This window comes from Paramisgurnus dabryanus, chromosome 23, assembly GCF_030506205.2.
Source record: "Paramisgurnus dabryanus chromosome 23, PD_genome_1.1, whole genome shotgun sequence".
NCBI lineage: Eukaryota > Metazoa > Chordata > Actinopteri > Cypriniformes > Cobitidae > Paramisgurnus > Paramisgurnus dabryanus.
The window spans coordinates 3,784,467-3,803,492 of NC_133359.1; the positions used below are offsets into that span (position 1 = coordinate 3,784,467).

The window sequence follows — 19,026 nt, forward strand, 5'->3', positions numbered from 1 at the left end:
GCAAGTTTCCCGTAAACACACCCCTGCCTGGGATTTAGCAATCGTTTTCGGAAATGTTTTCCACACTTTACATTCCGCATCTTTACATTTAAACTCTTCATCTGAAGCTTCCAGCTCTGATTTATTCAGTTGTTGGTGTTTCTCTCTGAGGATATTTGACGACTGAGGTTCGTGTTTGATGTACTTTCACTTTGACGAGAGCTGACAGGATTCATAGCTTTAAGTTTATAATGTATATATTTACCCGTTTGTCTTACAGTTTATCTTATTAATGTGAGGTAATAATGTGTTTAATGTAATTACGATGTAATTCAACTAAATGATCTTCTCTAGACCGCAGTTTGTATTTACAGTAACCTGAAGTGAAGCTTTATTGAGTCAGAATGACGACCTGCGGTCTCGTGACTGAAGAAAAACTGCCAGGTTTAAACTCACTTGTTTACTGTCTTTCATTAACATATTTATATCTAAATGCTTGTATGTACACATACTGTATATATACATACATTCACATACATTATTTTGTCACATTTTCATAGATGGATATATAGATAGATGTTCTTTTCATTCTTTCCTTGTCAGTTCCTCTAAAGAGCATCAGAGTTGAGGTGCAGGTGAAGAGTCATGTAGCCACAGTCACCTCCACTCTGCAGTATGTGAATGAGGAAGAGCGCCACCTGGAGGCCTTGTTTGTGTTTCCTCTGCCTGCTGATGCTGCTGTCTGTCACTTTAGTGCCAAGATCGGAGATCAGGAGATTGTGGCAGAGGTTCAAGATAGAGAAACTGTGAGTCTCTTGCATCAATCAAAATACAACATATATGACGAATGTGTTTTGACTGACCACCTAAATTATTTTACATTTGCATTTATTGCTTGTCATTTAAATTCTCTATCTGTGTATCAGGCGAGGGATCAGTATGATGATGCTGTGAGTTCGGGTCAGCAGGCGTTTCTGTTAGAAGAGAGTAAAGAAAGTTCTGATGTGTTCAGACTGAGTGTTGGGTGTCTTTCACCGGGTCAGAACGCTGACATCACCATCACATACATCACTGAGCTCTCTGTGCAGGCCGACCACTCTCTGCGCTTCTGTCTGCCTGCTGTACTCAACCCCAGATACGCACCAGCAGGTACTGCACTTCAACAGCTGGCAACACTTTACAGTAATACCACATAACACATTTACATTAACACAAGATTTACAGTAATACCACACATTTACAGTAACGCACAAGATTTACAGTAATACCGTACATTTACACAAACACACAATATCAACAGTAATATCGAACATTTACAGCAGAACACAATATTTACAGTAATACACCAGATTAAGAATTATAAGTGAGTTTAAAGATTGTTTTTCTAACACACTCTCTGTGTCGTCCTCAGGTTCAGATGCTGGAATAGTTTCAGAGATTTCGTCATGTGTCTCTGTTCCCTACACTTTGACTCTTAGTGTTCATGTGAGCTCTCCAAACCCCATCTCCAAACTAGAGTCCAACTGTACTCTGGATCCTCTTGTGTTCCTCAACTCTGATCACACTCAGGCAACGGTACTGTGGGCTTAATACAGTTTATATGTCTGTGTTTTTCCAGAGATAATGTTGTTTATTGAAGGCTTTCTTTATTTGTGTTACAGGTGAATCTGAGTTCTGGTCACAAGTTTGATAAAGATGTTGAGTTGTTTCTGTACTATCAGAATACCCATCAGCCCACTGCTATAGTGGAGGCAGGAGTGACCACTGCAAAACCAGGTACAGACTACAGTACATCAATCTGATATAAACTCAAAAAAAATTGTATACCTTAAGAACATAATACAATCATTTTTTAGATCTTCACATCAGTCATTGATCTCTTTCTCTGTTTCAGGTTCTCTGATGAGTGACCCAGTGGTGATGATAAGTTTGTACCCAGAGTTCCCAAAGGAAGTGATGTCATCATTAGCAACTCGAGGCGAGTTTATCTTTGTGATTGACAGATCAGGCAGTATGGGCTGTATGATGCATAATGGGGAAGGAGCACAGATCCGTATAGAAAGCGCAAAGGTATGAGTTTATAAAATGTTATGCATTTTTTCACCAATATTTGAATCTTTCTAAACGCAATTAAAAAAGACATTTAAACCTCTGTACACATCTGTCTGTCTGCAGGAAACTCTGCTGTTACTGTTGAAGAGTCTGCCCATGGGCTGTTACTTTAATATCTATGGATTTGGCTCTCATTTTGAGTCCTTCTTCCCGTTAGTGACTAGAATCTAAATCATCTATAGTTGTTATTTTGTTATATTCATCATGTGAGAGGATTTTAATGTTTGTGTCATTGCAGTCAGAGTGTTTTGTACAATCAGGACACAATGGATCAGGCACTGAAGAAAGTCAATGAAATGACAGCAAACATGGGCGGCACAGAGATTTTACAACCTCTCAAACAAATCCACAGTCAACCCGGTTACCCTGAACACCCCAGACAGGTACATCACCTCAAAATACATGAATTTATACAGGAAAACAAACCTGAAGCGTTTAAAAAGACTGGAGTTTTCCAAAATTGTCAGGCTTTTCATTTTTCAGATGGTTAAGTGTCATTTGTAAGATGTTTTCTCTCTGCAGTTGTTTGTCTTCACTGATGGAGAGGTGGGGAACACTAAAGATGTTTTGGATCTTGTGAAACTTCATGCTAAATCTCAGAGGTACATTTCTCTTAATTTACATTTCCACTTAATAGCTCATGAGAGTAAATTATTGAAGATTTGATCAATGATTTGTATCTTCAGGTGTTTCTCATTCGGGATTGGTGAGGGTGCAAGTACCACCCTCATCACAGGAATGGCCAAAGCGGGATCTGGACACGCCCAGTTCATCACAGGCACAGACCGCATGCAACCCAAAGTGAGACTATGGATGAGTTTTAGTTTGAAACAAGAGATGATGTAAATGTAGAGGGTTTGAATCTGTATGACATTGTTTTATTTCTCTTCAAATGTTATCAGGTGATGGAGTCTCTCAGGTTTGCTCTTCAGCCTGCAGTGAACAAGATCTCAGTACAGTGGAAAGTACCAGATGGCATTACTGTTGACACGCTGTCTCCACCCATCAATGCGATCTTTCAGGGTCAAAGGTCACTCATTTATGCCCAACTTAAAGGACAGGTGAGACTTTGTTATTTTATCTTCTGGTCATGGGTTTGTAGATAAATTGTTTACTTTTTATTTCTATGTCAAAGAGTTCAGAAAGCTCTGAAGGATCAGTGATAGTTCAATACAACCTGAAAGATCAACCAGTGACAAACCAGCTTCACTTCTGCTTTAAACCAACTGAGGACACTGGGTAACATAAACAAAGCACAGATTCATCCTGATTCAGACTCATTCAACAACACTCAGATTCATTAAACTTTTCGTCGATGTTTCTGCAGGTTGTCCATCCACCGTCTGTCGGCCCGGTCTCTGATCCGCTGTCTGGAGCAGGAGGAGAGGACAAGAGGTGTAGATGTGGATGATATCAAGAGGAGGATGGTGGAGATCAGTGTTGAAGCAGGAGTGAGCAGTGTTCATACAGCCTTCATTGCCATTAATAAAAACAACAGAGAGGCTGTGAAAGGACCTCTGATACAGAGAAGAGTACCAACACAAGGTTTGTCATCTGATTGTTCAAATTACAGTTTTCATTTAATGTTTTTTACCTTTTACAAAACACATTTTTTTATTTTAATAATTTTAGATGTAAGGGTTAGATTACATTCATTCCTTAGGATCCAAACAGGGAAGAATTTAGAAGCCACCAAACACTTCCATGTTTTCTCTATTTAAAGACTCTTACATGAGTAAGTATGGTGGCACAAAATAAAACTTCTGTTTGGAGCCATAGGAATGAATGGGGCTAAGCTAAATGCCTACACATTCAAGAAGAGCTGTACAAAGATTAGAAGAGCACTCATTGAAAAAAGACAGGAATGTATTAATTTAGTTGAGGGAAGTTGAGGGAAGAACATAGTAAAATATTGAAAAAAGGTGGTGTTTTCCTTTAATCCAAGATTATAACAAACAAACATATACTCAAAATGCAAATCTTTATTAGTTCAAAAGAGCTACAAAGCGTCTGTGTATAACATGCAACTGGTACGGTCATTATTCTTGTTTAGGTGTTGCAGAAAGAATTTGTCATTATTGTAATTTAACAAATATTTATGTGATAGAAAATAAGAAGCACTTTCTGTATGTTTGTCTTATGTACATAGATCTACAGTCTTGTTCAAAATAATAGCAGTACAATGTGACTAACCAGAATAATCAAGGTTTTTAGTATATTTTTTTATTGCTACGTGGCAAACAAGTTACAGTAGGTTCAGTAGATTCTCAGAAAACAAATGAGACCCAGCATTCATGATATGCACGCTCTTAAGGCTGTGCAATTGGGCAATTAGTTGAATTAGTTGAAAGGGGTGTGTTCAAAAAATAGCAGTGTGGCATTCAATCACTGAGTTCATCAATTTTGTGAAGAAACAGGTGTGAATCAGGTGGCCCCTATTTAAGGATGAAGCCAACACTTGTTGAACATGCATTTGAAAGCTGAGGAAAATGGGTCGTTCAAGACATTGTTCAGAAGAACAGCGTACTTTGATTAAAAAGTTGATTGGAGAGGGGAAAACCCCATAAAGAGGTGCAAAAAATGATAGGCTGTTCAGCTAAAATGATCTCCAATGCCTTAAAATGGAGAGCAAAACCAGAGAGACGTGGAAGAAAACGGAAGACAACCATCAAAATGGATAGAAGAATAACCAGAATGGCAAAGGCTCAGCCAATGATCACCTCCAGGATGATCAAAGACAGTCTGGAGTTACCTGTAAGTACTGTGACAGAAGACGTCTGTGTGAAGCTAATCTATTTTCAAGAATCCCCCGCAAAGTCCCTCTGTTAAAAAAAAGGCATGTGCAGAAGAGGTTACAATTTGCCAAAGAACACATCAACTGGCCTAAAGAGAAATGGAGGAACATTTTGTGGACTGATGAGAGTAAAATTGTTCTTTTTGGGTCCAAGGGCCACAGGCAGTTTGTGAGACGACCCCCAAACTCTGAATTCAAGCCACAGTACACAGTGAAGACAGTGAAGCATGGAGCATGATATGGGCATGTTTCTCCTACTATGGTGTTGGGCCTATTTATCGCATACCAGGGATCATGGATCAGTTTGCATATGTTAAAATACGTGAAGAGGTCATGTTGCCCTATGCTGAAGAGGACATGCCCTTGAAATGGTTGTTTCAACAAGACAATGACCCAAAACACACTAGTAAACGGGCAAAGTCTTGGTTCCAAACCAACAAAATTAATGTTATGGAGTGGCCAGCCCAATCTCCAGACCTTAATCCAATTGAGAACTTGTGGGGTGATATCAAAAATGCTGTTTCTGAAGCAAAACCAAGAAATGTGAATGAATTGTGGAATGTTGTTAAAGAATCATGGAGTGGAATAACAGCTGAGAGGTGCCACAAGTTGGTTGACTCCATGCCACACAGATGTCAAGCAGTTTTAAAAAACTGTGGTCATACAACTAAATATTAGTTTAGTGATTCACAGGATTGCTAAATCCCAGAAAAAAAATTTTTTGTACAAAATAGTTTTGAGTTTGTACAGTCAAAGGTAGACACTGCTATTTTTTTGAACACACCCCTTTCAACTACTTGCCCAATTGCACAGCCTTAAGAGCGTGCATATCATGAATGCTGGGTCTTGTTTGTTTTCTGAGAATCTACTGAACCTACTGGTAACTTGTTTGCCACGTAGCAATAAAAAATATACTAAAAACCTTGATTATTCTGGTTGGTCACATTGTACTGCTATTATTTTGAACAATACTGTACGTAAGAAATATTAAGTGAACTTGTTCTTGTCGGTAATGTCTGCAAAGATGTGTCAAATATTTGTGACTTGCATTGTGATTAGCATTGTATATAAACAAATTTATAAAAAAGAGAGACTATCTGCCATGTCATGATATCTGTGGGACTATGGGGCGAGAGGTCATATATTCCTAAAAACTAAATTAAACTAAACTAAAAACATTTAAACACAAACTACATATGAAGTTTTTTGGTGTGTTTTAGGGATGCTCCGGCCAATAATGACTCAATCAAGTAATACAAACACACAGTCACTGTACAGATATTTTCCGCTTTATTTATTTGTTGTGTTTGTATAATTGTGTTATTTTTCAGGATTCAGCAGTAAGTGTTTTTTTTTTGTGTTTTAGGTTTAAGGTGCATGCCCATGATGGCTAAAGCATGTAAAAGTAAGAGAAACACACAGTTACTGTACAGATATTTGCTGCTTTGTTTGTATCTTTGTTGTGTTTGTATTTGTATAGTTGTGTTATTTCTCAATGTGTGGACATGGTTTAGCAGTGTTTGATAGTAACTGGTTGTTTGTGTTTTAGGGAGGCCCATGAACAGGCCTATGCCCATGATGGCTGATGCATGTGCAAGTAAGAGAAATATAAAAGTCACCGTATAGAGATTTTTTCATTTATTATTTAAAAAGTTGTTGTGATGAGGGTTTATCAGTGATATTTAAGAAGCCATTTTATTTGTAGGAAACATGAAGGTAGGAGGTCCCGTCAGGGGTTATCCCAAAACAAAGATGATAATGATGGCCCCAGATCAAGGAAATTTGAGCAGTTTTGATACAAACATTGCCAGCATGAAGGAATTGGAAGAACCTCAGATACAGACCAGACAAGGTTAGTCATCTCACAGTTTGTGTCTGGCATAACATTTTCATCACACGCTTGAGGTATTCGTCCAATCACAATGCACCGGATAGTTGGCCAATCAAAGAACACTGCACTTTTAAAAACGATGAGCTTTGTAAAAATCAACGGGTTTCATAAAGTCAGTAAACTCAAATTTTTAAACCTTAAACCGCATAAACACATTGCATCAAACCAAATACACAAAATAATGTATTTTCAGGGTTCCCAAGAGTCCTTGAAATCCTTGAAAGTTTTTGAATCTGGGGGAAATAATTCAAGGCCCTAGGAAGTTTTTGAAAATATACATACATAGATACAGGTCATTGAAAGTGCTTGAATCTTTTTTATGCAAGAAGTTTTCTGAAAAAAATCCATATTATTCCCTGTGTAGTGTAAGATAATATCATAAAAAATCTAGACTTTTTAAGCACATGTGCTAAACTGTTCACTTTATATGCTTATATCTTCTGTATGCGAATGTTGATTCATACCAAAATGCTTTTTTGCATAGTTGTGTTTGACATGAAAACGTCTGGGGTTACGTATGTAACTGTTGTTCTCTGAGAAGGGAACGAGACGCTGCGTCTCACCTGCCATACTTCCTGCGTCCCTGTAACGCGGTCTTTGGCAATATTTCAGATAGCGATATACTTCCTGACTCCCGCGTCATCCTGTCTTTGTCGTTAAGCCTCACCATTGGTTGAATTTGATATACACATTCAGACACAGTTACCCCTGGAGGCGTCCCCAAAGTGTCACCGTTGTGTTAACAATATATCTTTAAAGGTAACACGATGTAACCTTGCTCTCACTTGAAATGTGTCCCCACATTTAGTCCTTGAATTTGATATATAACTGCAATAGTTTTGTATTTAATATCACTACGGTTAATTTATAATTCTGTATGTGTTTCTATCTGTATCCACCAGAACCTGATCTCCATAAGGATCCTTTACTTCAGCTGATTTCTCTACAAAAGGCTTCAGGCTGCTGGGAACTGAACGCTGCTTTGGCTCTAGTGTTTGGAAAGACTGAAGATGAGCTGACCAATCAGAAACCAGCACAGGTGTGACATATGATTCAACATGATGAAATAATGAAAGATGATAATAAATGCATGTGTACAGTGTGTGTATTTGTGTTTACAGGTGGATGGGTCAGTGTGGGCCACTCTTCTGTCTCTCATCTGGTTATACGGCTATAAAATACAGCAACAGATTGAGTGGCAGTTTGTGGCCATGAAGGCGGCGTCATGGATCGGCTCTCAGAACGGTGAGATCTCCAAACCAGACGACATTCATCAGCAGATAAAGAGACGTTTGGTCAAGTATTAAACTAAAGTGATGTGTGTGTTTGTGTGTGTTTCAGTGGTCAGTCTGTCTCAGTGTGTGTGTGATGGGAATCATCTACTGGGATGTCAGGTGAAAGAAGAAACTTTGGGAATCTGAAGACTTCAGTGTTTCTACTTCCTGCGATGTCAGAAGACCCAAAGATCTCTTATGAATATTAAGTTCATTTACAGTATTAGCTGTTTGTGTTTTTGCTTTTTAGAAAAACATGTTTTAGACATATTCTTGTTTTTCTTGTCTAGCAGTCTTTATATTTCAGTTCAGTTATTAGAGAGGTTGGATTACGCCGTAGTCCCAGACTAGACTGAATGTTTGAGAGCTGTCCTGACTGAACACAGCTTGCATCTTAAAAGACCAGTGATGGCTTTGAAAGGCTTGTTTTTAAAAAACATTTTCTAACAATAGTCCAGTGAAACTTCTTAGTTTAAGACTCAACGATTTTATTACGAACAATAAACTGGACTTCCTCTTTCTGTCGGAAACTTGGTTAAAGGTAGGAGATCTTACGCCGTTGGTTGATCTTTTACCACTGGGTTACTCCTATTTTAATTCTCCTAGGTTAACTGGGCGAGGTGGGGGCCTTATGTCCATTTTTAAAAATGATATTGAGTGTCAAATTAAACATTTGCCATGGGTTAATGAACCACTACGGGTACTTAGACAACATGCTAGACAAGCTGAGAGGAGGTGGAAAAAACATAAACTACAGGTCAACTATGAGATTTTCAGAGAATCGTTAGAGACATTTCAGATGGCCTCTAGAGATGCTAAACACAAGTATTACTCAAATGTTATTGCTCAACATGTGAATGACCCTAAAATTTTATTTAAGGTGATAAACTTGGTTATAAATCCTATGCATACTAGGTATCCTGATACCTCTATCTTGAACTGTGAAGACTTTTTGAACTTTTTTAATGATAAAATTGTTGGTTTACACTCTACAATACCAAAACTACCGGTAACTCCGTCTTGTGACTTAGCTGTGCCTTGCAGCACGGAATGGAGAGAATTTGATCTCATTAGCCTTCCAGCTTTGGCGGATATTGTTGCACATCTCAAGCCATCGTCTTCTAAAGGTGATGTTTTGTCACCTCACCTTTTTAAGCAGATTTTTACTAGTGTAGGGACTACGGTGTTGAATCTAACGAATAAATGTCTTAGCCAGGGCATCTGCCCAGCAGTTTTTAAGCATGCTACAGTTCTGCCGTTACTAAAGAGGCCTAATTTGGCAATAGAGGATCCAAATAATTTTAGACCGATTTCAAATCTACCTTTTTTAGCGAAGGTTTTAGAAAAAGTGGTATTTAAGCAGCTTCAAACATATATAACTAGTGAGCCATTTCAGTCTGGTTTTAAGTCCTGCCACAGCACGGAGACAGTGCTGGTTAAAGTGTTAAATGACATCTTTGTCTCACTGGATAATGGCAGTAATGTCATTTTAATTTTACTGGACCTTAGTGCAGCGTTTGATATGGTGGACCATGAGACTTTGATTAATCGCCTAGAACATTGGGTTGGCCTAAAAGACAATGTTCTCAAATGGTTTAAATCCTATCTTACGGACCGATTCTTCTCTGTCAATATTGAGAGCTGTAATTCTTCAAGCTCACACCTTCCGTGGGGAGTTCCCCAAGGCTCAATCCTTGCTCCAATCCTTTTCTCGCTTTACATGCTACCTTTAGGGGCTATTTTTCGTAAATATAAAGTGTCATTCCATTGCTACGCTGATGATACTCAGATTTATCTACCTGTGAGTGAGTTAAATTCAAGCTCAATTGACACTCTATTAGCATGTCTTTATGATGTTAAGGATTGGATGGCTGCAAACTTTTTGAAGCTTAACGAAAATAAAACCGAAGTTATTGTGTTTGGGCCAAAAAAGCATGAGGTATTGCAGTGCTTAAATGCAACTTCTTTGACCGGTTTTGTTAAATCTAATGTGAAAAACTTGGGATTTGTTCTGGATAGTGATCTAAAGGTAGACAGACAAATTAATGCTGTGGTGAGATCTTGTTTTTTTAATTTACGTCTGCTAGCTAAGACTAAACCATTCCTATCTAGCTCAGACTTTGAGAGAGCAATCACGTCCATTGTTTTTTCAAGAATGGACTACTGCAACTCCCTTTATTATGGAGTTGAGGCCCGAGCACTTATGCGATTACAGAAAATTCAAAATGCTGCTGCTAAGATGATAAAGTCAGCAAAGAAGTATGACTCTGTGACTCCCTTACTAATTTCTTTAAAGTGGCTGCCAGTACGACTTCGCATTGATTATAAAATCCTGGTACTTGTTTTTAAGGCCTTGCACAATCTAGCCCCTGTGTATCTGTCCAGTTTGGTGAAATTTTACACCCCTTCTAGATCTCTTAGATCTGAAAATCAATATCTACTGTGTACTACCAGGACAAAATATAAACATCGAGGTGATAGAGCTTTCTCGCGAGCAGGCCCTAAATTATGGAATGACCTTCCCTATGCTATTAGATCAGCCAAATCTTTGTACTTTTTTAAGGTTGTGTTAAAACAACATCTTTTAAATTCAAATGGAGAGCATTTTTAAATGGGTTTATTTTAAATGTTTTAAATGTTTTGTGTATGTGAGTAGGATATGTCTAAACTTGTCTTGTATTTCCTTGTTCCAAATGTTTTGTGTTTGAGTGGTGATTTGTAAAGCACTTTGGGCAACGTGAGTTGTATTAACAGTGCTATATAAATAAATAAACAAACAAAACAAAACAAAAAGACATTTTTAAATTTTAAAATGAAAATTAACATAACTGAAAACATTTATGTAAAACTGTTTGTTGTATTTTAAATGTTTTCAATTAAAATTTGTATACCCTAACTGATCCATGAGGTGAAGTTATTAATGGTTTATAGTACAACAGAAATGTTTTTAATATTATTCACCACCATCTTATAAAAAATAATGAATTCATTATTTTAATACTAAAACAATGAATGTTTGATCTTAAATGTTTGAAACTTAACTTTGTTTTTTATTACATCATATATTTCTTTTTTTTTGTTTAATGCATTAAATGTAATATTATGTATCCTCTTCTAAAATGTATTTACACTATTTTTAACATTTCATCTATATTTGTTATTAATTTATTCGTTTTTATGAGTATTTGACACTGCTGAATATTAATTAGGGCGCGCTGTCATTGGTTACGTTCATTAAATGATCCGCCCACCATATTTAATTAATATTCATGAGCGACTCTTTAGTCATAGCAAGATTTCCGTAAACAAAACCCTGAGTCATTCGGAAATGTTTCCCACACGACCTCATGTAATCGGCATCTTTACATTTAAACTCTTCATCTGAAGCTTCCAGCTCTGATTTATTCAGTTGTTGGTGTTTCTCTCTGAGGATATTTGACGACTGAGGTTCGTGTTTGATGTACTTTAACTTTGACGAGAGCTGACAGGATTCATAGCTTTAAGTTTAAAATGTATATAATTACACGTTTGTCTTCTCGTTTATCTTATTAATATGAGGTAATAATGTGTTTAATGTAATAACGAGGTTTTAAAAACATAATCTTCTCTAGACCGCAGTATGTACTGAAGTATCTTTGTACAGAGTCAGAATGATGAACTGCGGTCTCGTGACTGAACAAAAACAGCCAGGTATAAACTCACCTAGTTACTGTCTGTCACTAAAGCTGTTTATTTGACAGACAGAAAGACTGATTGATGTTGTGATTGTTTTCTTGTCAGTTCCTCTGAAGAGCATCAGAGACAGAGTTGAGGTGCAGGTGAAGATGCATCATGTAGCTACAGTCACCTCCACTCTGCAGTATGTGAATGAGGAAGAGCGCCACCTGGAGGGAGATGGGTCTGTCTGCGGACCGCAAGAGAGGGGCGTGCCGTTAAGGGGCGTAACTTTTAGCAGGGGGCGTAACTTTAAGTTGTCCAAGTTACACAGAACCACGCGAGACGTCAGGAGTCAGGACGAGATGTTGTCATTCTGTCTTCTCTTCTGCCCGCATAGAGATACGGCGGCTAAAGGCGTTATTAAAGTTGCTCATCCAAGCGCCTTCATGTTTGTTCGTACCAATTTTAATGGACGGGAAGCCGACTGACGAACATCATTTTCCCGAGAAATGGTTCGGCTACGACACATGTTAAGAAGTCACGCCAGGGGCTGAATTAAGGTCGACCGTTTCAGGTAAGCTCGCTAACGTTAGCTATGTGTTGTTAGCCTAATGTTAGATTTGTGAAGTCCGTTCTATGATTACACTTATGATCAGTAACGAGTAGTTAACAAAATGCAACAAATCTTGCATGAGTTTCATTGCTCACCTATATATTTTCCTGTTTACGATAGTAACGTTAGATATTAGTACATTAGAATCTTACAGTTATTCCTGTAAGTTGTCGACATTTCAAATGACAGTAATTCATTAATGACCTATTAAACGTCATAATAACACTGGAGTTAAAGGATGTGTGTACTACTGTCTCAATTTTAATGTATCTCTCTCAAACCCTATTCTGTTTAAGTATGGGTGCCATTGTATATTCTCATAATGTAAGCTTATTTTAAGTACAAATGTAAAATATGTTTGTTTATGGTTATTATTTTCACAGCTGCATTGATGTGAAGTGATGCAGTGGAAAACTTGTGAGGGTGATACCATCCACATGCACCTTAACTGTGATGCAGAAATACAATAGGATGATCCATCTGTCTACACTTCAAAATCACAACTCAACCTTAAACAACCCATATCTGTTATGGTAAAACAATGTGGCGGTTTTCCAGACAGCGCTTATACTGTTCCCGGGCTAAAATGCATGTTTGAGCTACTGTAATTAAGAAAATACCTTGTACTGACACATCTCAACATATCAGTGCCATTGTTTTGTTTCAAGATGCACACCAGTCTTGTTTTTGTAAGGTTTGTTTGTAAAAACTAAAATTTCCTAATATAAGTGCCCAGTCCTGGTTTAATCTAAACCATTGGTGACCAAACCTGTGTCTTGAGATCTACTGTCCTGCAGAGTTCAGCTCCAACCCCAATCAAACACACCTGAACCTGCCAATCAAGCATTTCAGGGCAACCTTAAAATTATAGTCAGGTGTGTTTGTTAAAGCTGGGTTAGAACTAAAATATGCAGGAGGGTAGATCTCCAGGAACAGGGTGGGTCACCCCTGATCTAAACAAAGGGTTTCCAAACTGTGTCCTGCAAAGTTTAGCTCTAACCCTAATCAAACACACCTGAAGCAGCCAATTAATGTCCTACTAAGCATACTAGAAACTTACTGGCAGGTGCTCTGATGCAAGTAAGAGCTAAACTCTGCAGGACACCGGCCCTCCAGGACTGAGTTTGGGCACCCCTGACTAAGCCCTGTCTGGGAAACTGCACCAATGTGTTAAGCTGGCACCATTGGACATTACTGCTGCTGAGAAACAACCACATTTCTCAGCTCTACACAGGGTTGACATTGGATGCATTATTATTATAAAATGCATTCATGTGCACTTTACCAATACTGTACATACATCAACAGCTTCCAGCTATACACTTGGGATCAGCTCCTGATGCCTCTCATAATGCTGTGTTATAATTTATTGCAGGGTGATCTTGCTAAAATGATATTTTTATAAACCTTTACAATGTCACCAGATGTTACCTGTTGTGAATTATTATTTTATAAACCTTTACAATCTCACTAGTTGTTACATGTTGTGGATATTTATTTTTATAAACCTTTTCAATGTCACCAGATGTTACATGTTGTGAATGGTTATTTTTATAAACCTTTACAATGTCACCAGTTGTTACATGTTGTGCATAGTTATTTGTATACACCTTTACAATGTTACCTGTGTGAATAGTTATTTTTATAAACCTTCACAATGTCACCAGATGTTACCTGTTGTGAATAATTATTTTATAAACCTTTACAATGTCACCAGTTGTTACATGTTGTGCATAGTTATTTTTATAAACCTTTACAATGTCACCAGATGTTACCTGTTGTGAATAGTTATTTTTATACACCTTTACAATGTTACCTGTTGTGAATGGTTATTTTATACACCTTTACAATGTTACCTGTTGTGAATAGTTATTTTTATAAACCTTCACAATATCACCAGATGTTATCTGTTAGTAGCCATTTCTTATAAAACCACGTGAGCTCTGTAGATTCCTCTTAAATCTTAAAAAGAATTAAGTTTGCAAGTGAATTTCATCTTGGTTTAATACATATTAAACTGTCTGAGGTGCACATTTACTTAAAAAAAAAAGACGAAATCACCCTCACTGTGTAACAGTTCACGATTTAAATATTGGTATGCCTCGGTACTTTAATAATTTTAGGATGGTAAATATGTCCATATATGCCGTATATGGCCATATTGTCTACCCACGTTAACAATGACGATGAATGAGACAATATAAGACCATCCGAGCGTCTTATGAAGCGTACAATATTCCAATAGTCCCTAAAGAATATTGTATAGTGTTCGATGCTATACCATCTGGTTTAAAATGTCTGTTTAAAGGATATGTGTATAATGAGAATGTGAGTTTTAAACCTGATATTGCACTTGAAGGAGTGATCATTACTGATAAAAGATGGAATAATTATTTTACTAGGAAGTTACTTACAGAATATAGCCCAATATCTTCTAGAACATTTTGGCATTCTACATTTGAGTGCATTGAATGGAAATATGCATGGTTGCTGCCGAAAAAATATTGTATAACAAATAAGGTGAGAGAAGTACATTTTAAAATACTTCATTTGGTGTACCCTGTTAAAACACTTTTTCTTAGGTTTAATGATGATGCTGATGTCAGATGTTGATGTGATTTTTGTGGGACAGAAAAGGAGGATGTTGTACACTTATTTTTCAATTGTATATATAGCAAAATGTTTTGGATAGAATTGGAAGGCCTCCTTTATAAGTGTTTTGGTATTAAAGTTTACCTTTTTGAGAAAGATGTATTTTTTTATTTTAATAGAGAAAAATTGCCACCAAATGAGACTTTTGTTGTTAATCTTTTATTGATTATGGGAAAATACCATATACATAAACAAAAATGGGCTAAAGGAAAACCTAACTTTTTGTTATTTCAGATAGATATGAAACATTATGTAGAGTTACTTCTTGGATTGAAAAATAATAAAGCAAAACGCACTAGGTCCTTATGTGAAGCTTTTACGTTATTTGTATGATGATCTCATGCCCTTATTTTTTTTTTTTTTTTTTTTTTATACTTAATTTGTATGTTTATACTTTTTTATTTGTTTGTTTGTATTGTCTGATTGTAATTTCTATTTTGTATGTTATTATGAGTATTGATGTAATGTGATTTCAAGTTAATAAAAAAAAATAATAAAAAAAAGAGCGTCTTATGAAGCTTCCTCCGTGCCCTCAATTTAAAACATTTACGGCAGTAACGTTATTTGTCATTACGCTAAAGTTGAAAGAGAGCTATAAACAATCGTCTTACTATTACCATAGACAGTAAAAGAAATGGACACAGCGACCCCGTTGGATTCAACGGAGACAAGTGAAGCCAATTAGAAGCTCACACTTCCGGGGGGTCGAGCGTACTGCGCAGACTCAAACTGAGCTTGGTGACGTGAGCAACCTGTGTGACAATTGTAAGTCTTCTAATAGTTGTGCCAAGATAAATCTGAATCACCCACCGAATCTTGAAGAAACGGCGAGCGTGAACAGGAGTACATTTTGTATTAAGTATATTTAGTATTATGATTAATTACTTTGTCATTTTGCATAGTATTTATTTATTTTAAAGTTAAACACCAGTACGCCATATTCCACATGCGCTTCTCCTCCTGTCCATACGGTAATTTCTCTACTGTGCGACAGAGAGTCGCGTGCTAATGACGCAATCGTTAGCATAGTTTTACTAAAACTGCTTCTACTGGGCCATAACGTAAGATACAAGGTAATGGAGCCTTTTATACATTTTCGTGTTTCTTTAGAAATAATTGATGCACAAATTGAGTCTTTAAACGCCTCAGATGTAAAGTTATTCACTGTCAAAGTGACGCCAAAATGAATGGGAGTCAATGGAATGCTAAAAGCAGGTGGGGGTCCGCTAGCTAATGGCGGTGCCCAGGGCTGCTTCAATAAAATATGAAACCCTGCCCCCCTGACTATTACTAGCTATCGGATGTGCGTCAGTTTAGCGGAAGTCGGACATCTCGCGGGATTCTGTGTGACTTGGACAACTTAAATTTCCGCCCCCTGCTAAAAGTTACGCCGCTTAACGGCACGCCCCTCTCTTGCACTCCGCAGACAGACACTATTGCCTGGAGGCCTTGTTTGTGTTTCCTCTGCCTGCTGATGCTGCTGTCTGTCACTTCAGTGCCAAGATTGGAGATCAGGAGATTGTAGCAGAGGTTCAAGACAGACAAACTGTGAGTCCAAACACCTACATGCACAAACATACAGGAAAAGAGACAGCAGAAGCATTTAAACATCATTTGCATTTATTTCCTCATATTTAAATTCTCTCTGTGTTGCAGGCGAGGGATCAGTATGATGATGCTGTGAGTTCGGGTCAGCAGGCGTTTCTGTTGGAAGAAAGTAAAGAAAGTTCTGATGTGTTCAGTCTGAGTGTTGGGTGTCTGTCACCGGGTCAGAACGCTGACATCACCATCACATACATCACTGAGCTCTCTGTGCAGGCCGACCACTCGCTGCGCTTCTGTCTGCCTGCTGTACTCAACCCCAGATACACACCAGCAGGTACTGCACTTCAACAGCTGTCAACATTTTACAGTAATACCACATAACACATTTACATTAACACAAGTTTTACAGTTATACCACACATTTACAGTAACGCACAAGATTTACAGTAATACCGTACATTTACACAAACACACAATATCAACAGTAATATCGAACATTTACAGCAGAACACAATATTTACAGTAATACACCAGATTAAGAATTATAAGTGAGCTTAAAGATTGTTTTTCTAACACACTCTCTGTGTCGTCCTCAGGTTCAGATGCTGGAATAGTTTCAGAGATTTCGTCATGTGTCTCTGTTCCCTACACTTTGACTCTTAGTGTTCATGTGAGCTCTCCAAACCCCATCTCCAAACTAGAGTCCAACTGTACTCTGGATCCTCTTGTGTTCCTCAACTCTGATCACACTCAGGCAACGGTACTGTGGGGTCACTACAGTTTATATGTCTGTGTTTTACAGAGATAATGTTGTTTAAAGCCTGTAATAATATATTTGTGTGTTTGTGTTGTAGGTGAATCTGAGTTCTGGGGCCCGTTCTTCGTACGTCGCTTAATACATCCGAGATCAAATGAGACATCCGAGAAGTTTAGATCTGGCTAATTATAATCTCGCTTATTTGGTTCTTTGAACACCACTGCTGTTGATGATTATTATGGCAGGATTGAATTATCTGAGATCACTGCGCGTTCGGGCACTGCAAGAAAAGTCAATACATATCGATAGTAGAAAACACTGATCAGCCACGCTGTGATTGGCCAGTTGTTACAATGGCCAAGAACACGCCCATTTTTAACCCCTGCAGTCTGAGAGCTATTGATGGAAGGTTGTGAACTTTTTATGTGACTGAATTTAAAAACCCAGTTAAAGCTACTTTAGTACATAAATCACCATAAATAATGTAAATCTTTTTGTAAAAATATAATCTTGATATCTTTACTATGCTTGTCAAAGATTGAAATTAATGATTGTAATTAAAATTTGATGCTCCTAAAGTACTTTAAGTCTCTTTTAAAAACAGTTAAATGCTATTTTGTCTGTTTGTAACAGCAACTTAAAAAGCAGAATAAAAAAACACAGGTGGTGGCCCTCCATCTTCATGTGATGTGCTGGCAGGAGTGATGTCTCTAAACTGGCTGATTGTACAGATCATCTCTGGAGCAGTTGCTCTTTCTTAAACCGACAGCCAATGCAACAATTTAATTCCTGATAAATAAAATTTTAATTGTAGTGTATTATAAGATAGTGTTTTCCTCTCTTTAGTTGTAGATAATACACCAACACTTTTAGCAGTTTCCAATAATGTGGTAAATAAAGTGATGTGCAGTAAGGGAATGGTAATGTTATTCTATATCAAAAGATTATAAAATACAACCGTTTCTGATAGCAATGCACGTGACAGTAAAGAAATCCTCTCAGATGGTAGTCCTTTAGAGAAACTATATGCAAGTGGTTAAATAAGTTTACTTCAATTGCATTATTCTTAACTGATTTCTGACTATATTAGCAGTATTCCACGTTAACTGAAAGTCCTGCATCTGCTGAGTCTGCACAGAAAAGTGTAGTAAAGAAGATAAAGATATGTGAAAATATTTGCAAAAAACGTATTTGGTTATTTTGGTCATTTTTGTCACAGAACAGGGACAGGGTAACATATTTGTAGACAACGTTTTAAAGATAGAACAGATAGAAATTACTAAACGAAAACCCTTTTTATGCATGACATTGAATGCTACTTGACAATCTAAAGACAAAACTAAAATAGGAGATTAGTTTATTCAAATGAAAATTATTTCACACTGAGTAATAGTCTTTATTGTACATAACATCTATTAGTGCTGGGTATGATTAATTGCTGTTTTTATTAAGGAAAATTCAAACAAATTTAAAATGAATGTGATCAGCATGTCATTCGTTTAAGAATAATAATAAAACACCTGTTAAACAAGTCGCACAAGTACAGAAAAAATATATTTGTTATATTATATATTTTTTAAATAACATCGCTAAAAGATTTAATTAATATATTCTTTTTTTATTACATGTTGAATTTGAAAAGCTCTTTATATTAATCATGCATCTTACGCAGATTGCGCTCGTATAATGAAGAATACGCGACTGCGTCAGACTTTCCGTATCACATCCGCTTAAAAAGGTACAAACTAATCT

General features: G+C 37.1%; 3 protein-coding genes across 5 annotated transcripts in view; all 3 read left to right on the forward strand.

Moving 5' to 3' along the window:
• Positions 1-19,026, forward strand: part of LOC135768275 (von Willebrand factor A domain-containing protein 5A-like) — a 25,564-nt gene continuing 6,538 nt past the window's right edge. Inside the window, exons 1-21 of one of the 2 annotated variants that reach the window (XM_065277518.2) lie at positions 1-167; positions 334-423; positions 583-785; positions 906-1,128; positions 1,391-1,554; positions 1,641-1,755; positions 1,874-2,049; positions 2,155-2,243; positions 2,330-2,474; positions 2,614-2,693; positions 2,778-2,892; positions 2,994-3,152; positions 3,227-3,330; positions 3,419-3,636; positions 6,252-6,290; positions 6,435-6,482; positions 6,591-6,637; positions 6,668-6,737; positions 7,679-7,815; positions 7,898-8,021; positions 8,118-10,946. In XM_065277518.2, coding sequence (XP_065133590.1) covers positions 384-423; positions 583-785; positions 906-1,128; positions 1,391-1,554; positions 1,641-1,755; positions 1,874-2,049; positions 2,155-2,243; positions 2,330-2,474; positions 2,614-2,693; positions 2,778-2,892; positions 2,994-3,152; positions 3,227-3,330; positions 3,419-3,636; positions 6,252-6,290; positions 6,435-6,482; positions 6,591-6,637; positions 6,668-6,737; positions 7,679-7,815; positions 7,898-8,021; positions 8,118-8,197 — 2,376 coding nt within the window. In that variant the 5' untranslated portion in view covers positions 1-167; positions 334-383 and the 3' untranslated portion in view covers positions 8,198-10,946. Of the gene's footprint in view, positions 168-333; positions 424-582; positions 786-905; positions 1,129-1,390; positions 1,555-1,640; positions 1,756-1,873; positions 2,050-2,154; positions 2,244-2,329; positions 2,475-2,613; positions 2,694-2,777; positions 2,893-2,993; positions 3,153-3,226; positions 3,331-3,418; positions 3,637-6,251; positions 6,291-6,434; positions 6,483-6,590; positions 6,738-7,678; positions 7,816-7,897; positions 8,022-8,117; positions 10,947-19,026 lie in introns of those variants that run through there. The other variant, XM_065277517.2, reaches the window with a different exon arrangement.
• Positions 11,329-19,026, forward strand: part of LOC135768271 (von Willebrand factor A domain-containing protein 5A-like) — a 21,814-nt gene continuing 14,116 nt past the window's right edge. Inside the window, exons 1-2 of one of the 2 annotated variants that reach the window (XM_065277513.2) lie at positions 11,329-11,497; positions 11,694-11,740. In XM_065277513.2, the coding sequence (XP_065133585.1) occupies positions 11,701-11,740 (40 nt within the window). In that variant the 5' untranslated portion in view covers positions 11,329-11,497; positions 11,694-11,700. The remainder of the gene's footprint in view (positions 11,498-11,693; positions 11,741-19,026) is intronic. The other variant, XM_065277511.2, reaches the window with a different exon arrangement.
• LOC135768139 (von Willebrand factor A domain-containing protein 5A-like) overlaps positions 11,875-19,026 on the forward strand; it is a 12,194-nt gene continuing 5,042 nt past the window's right edge. The window contains exons 1-4 of the mRNA XM_073813321.1: positions 11,875-11,948; positions 16,376-16,520; positions 16,629-16,851; positions 17,114-17,287. Of these exons, the coding sequence (XP_073669422.1) occupies positions 11,875-11,948; positions 16,376-16,520; positions 16,629-16,851; positions 17,114-17,287 (616 nt within the window). The remainder of the gene's footprint in view (positions 11,949-16,375; positions 16,521-16,628; positions 16,852-17,113; positions 17,288-19,026) is intronic.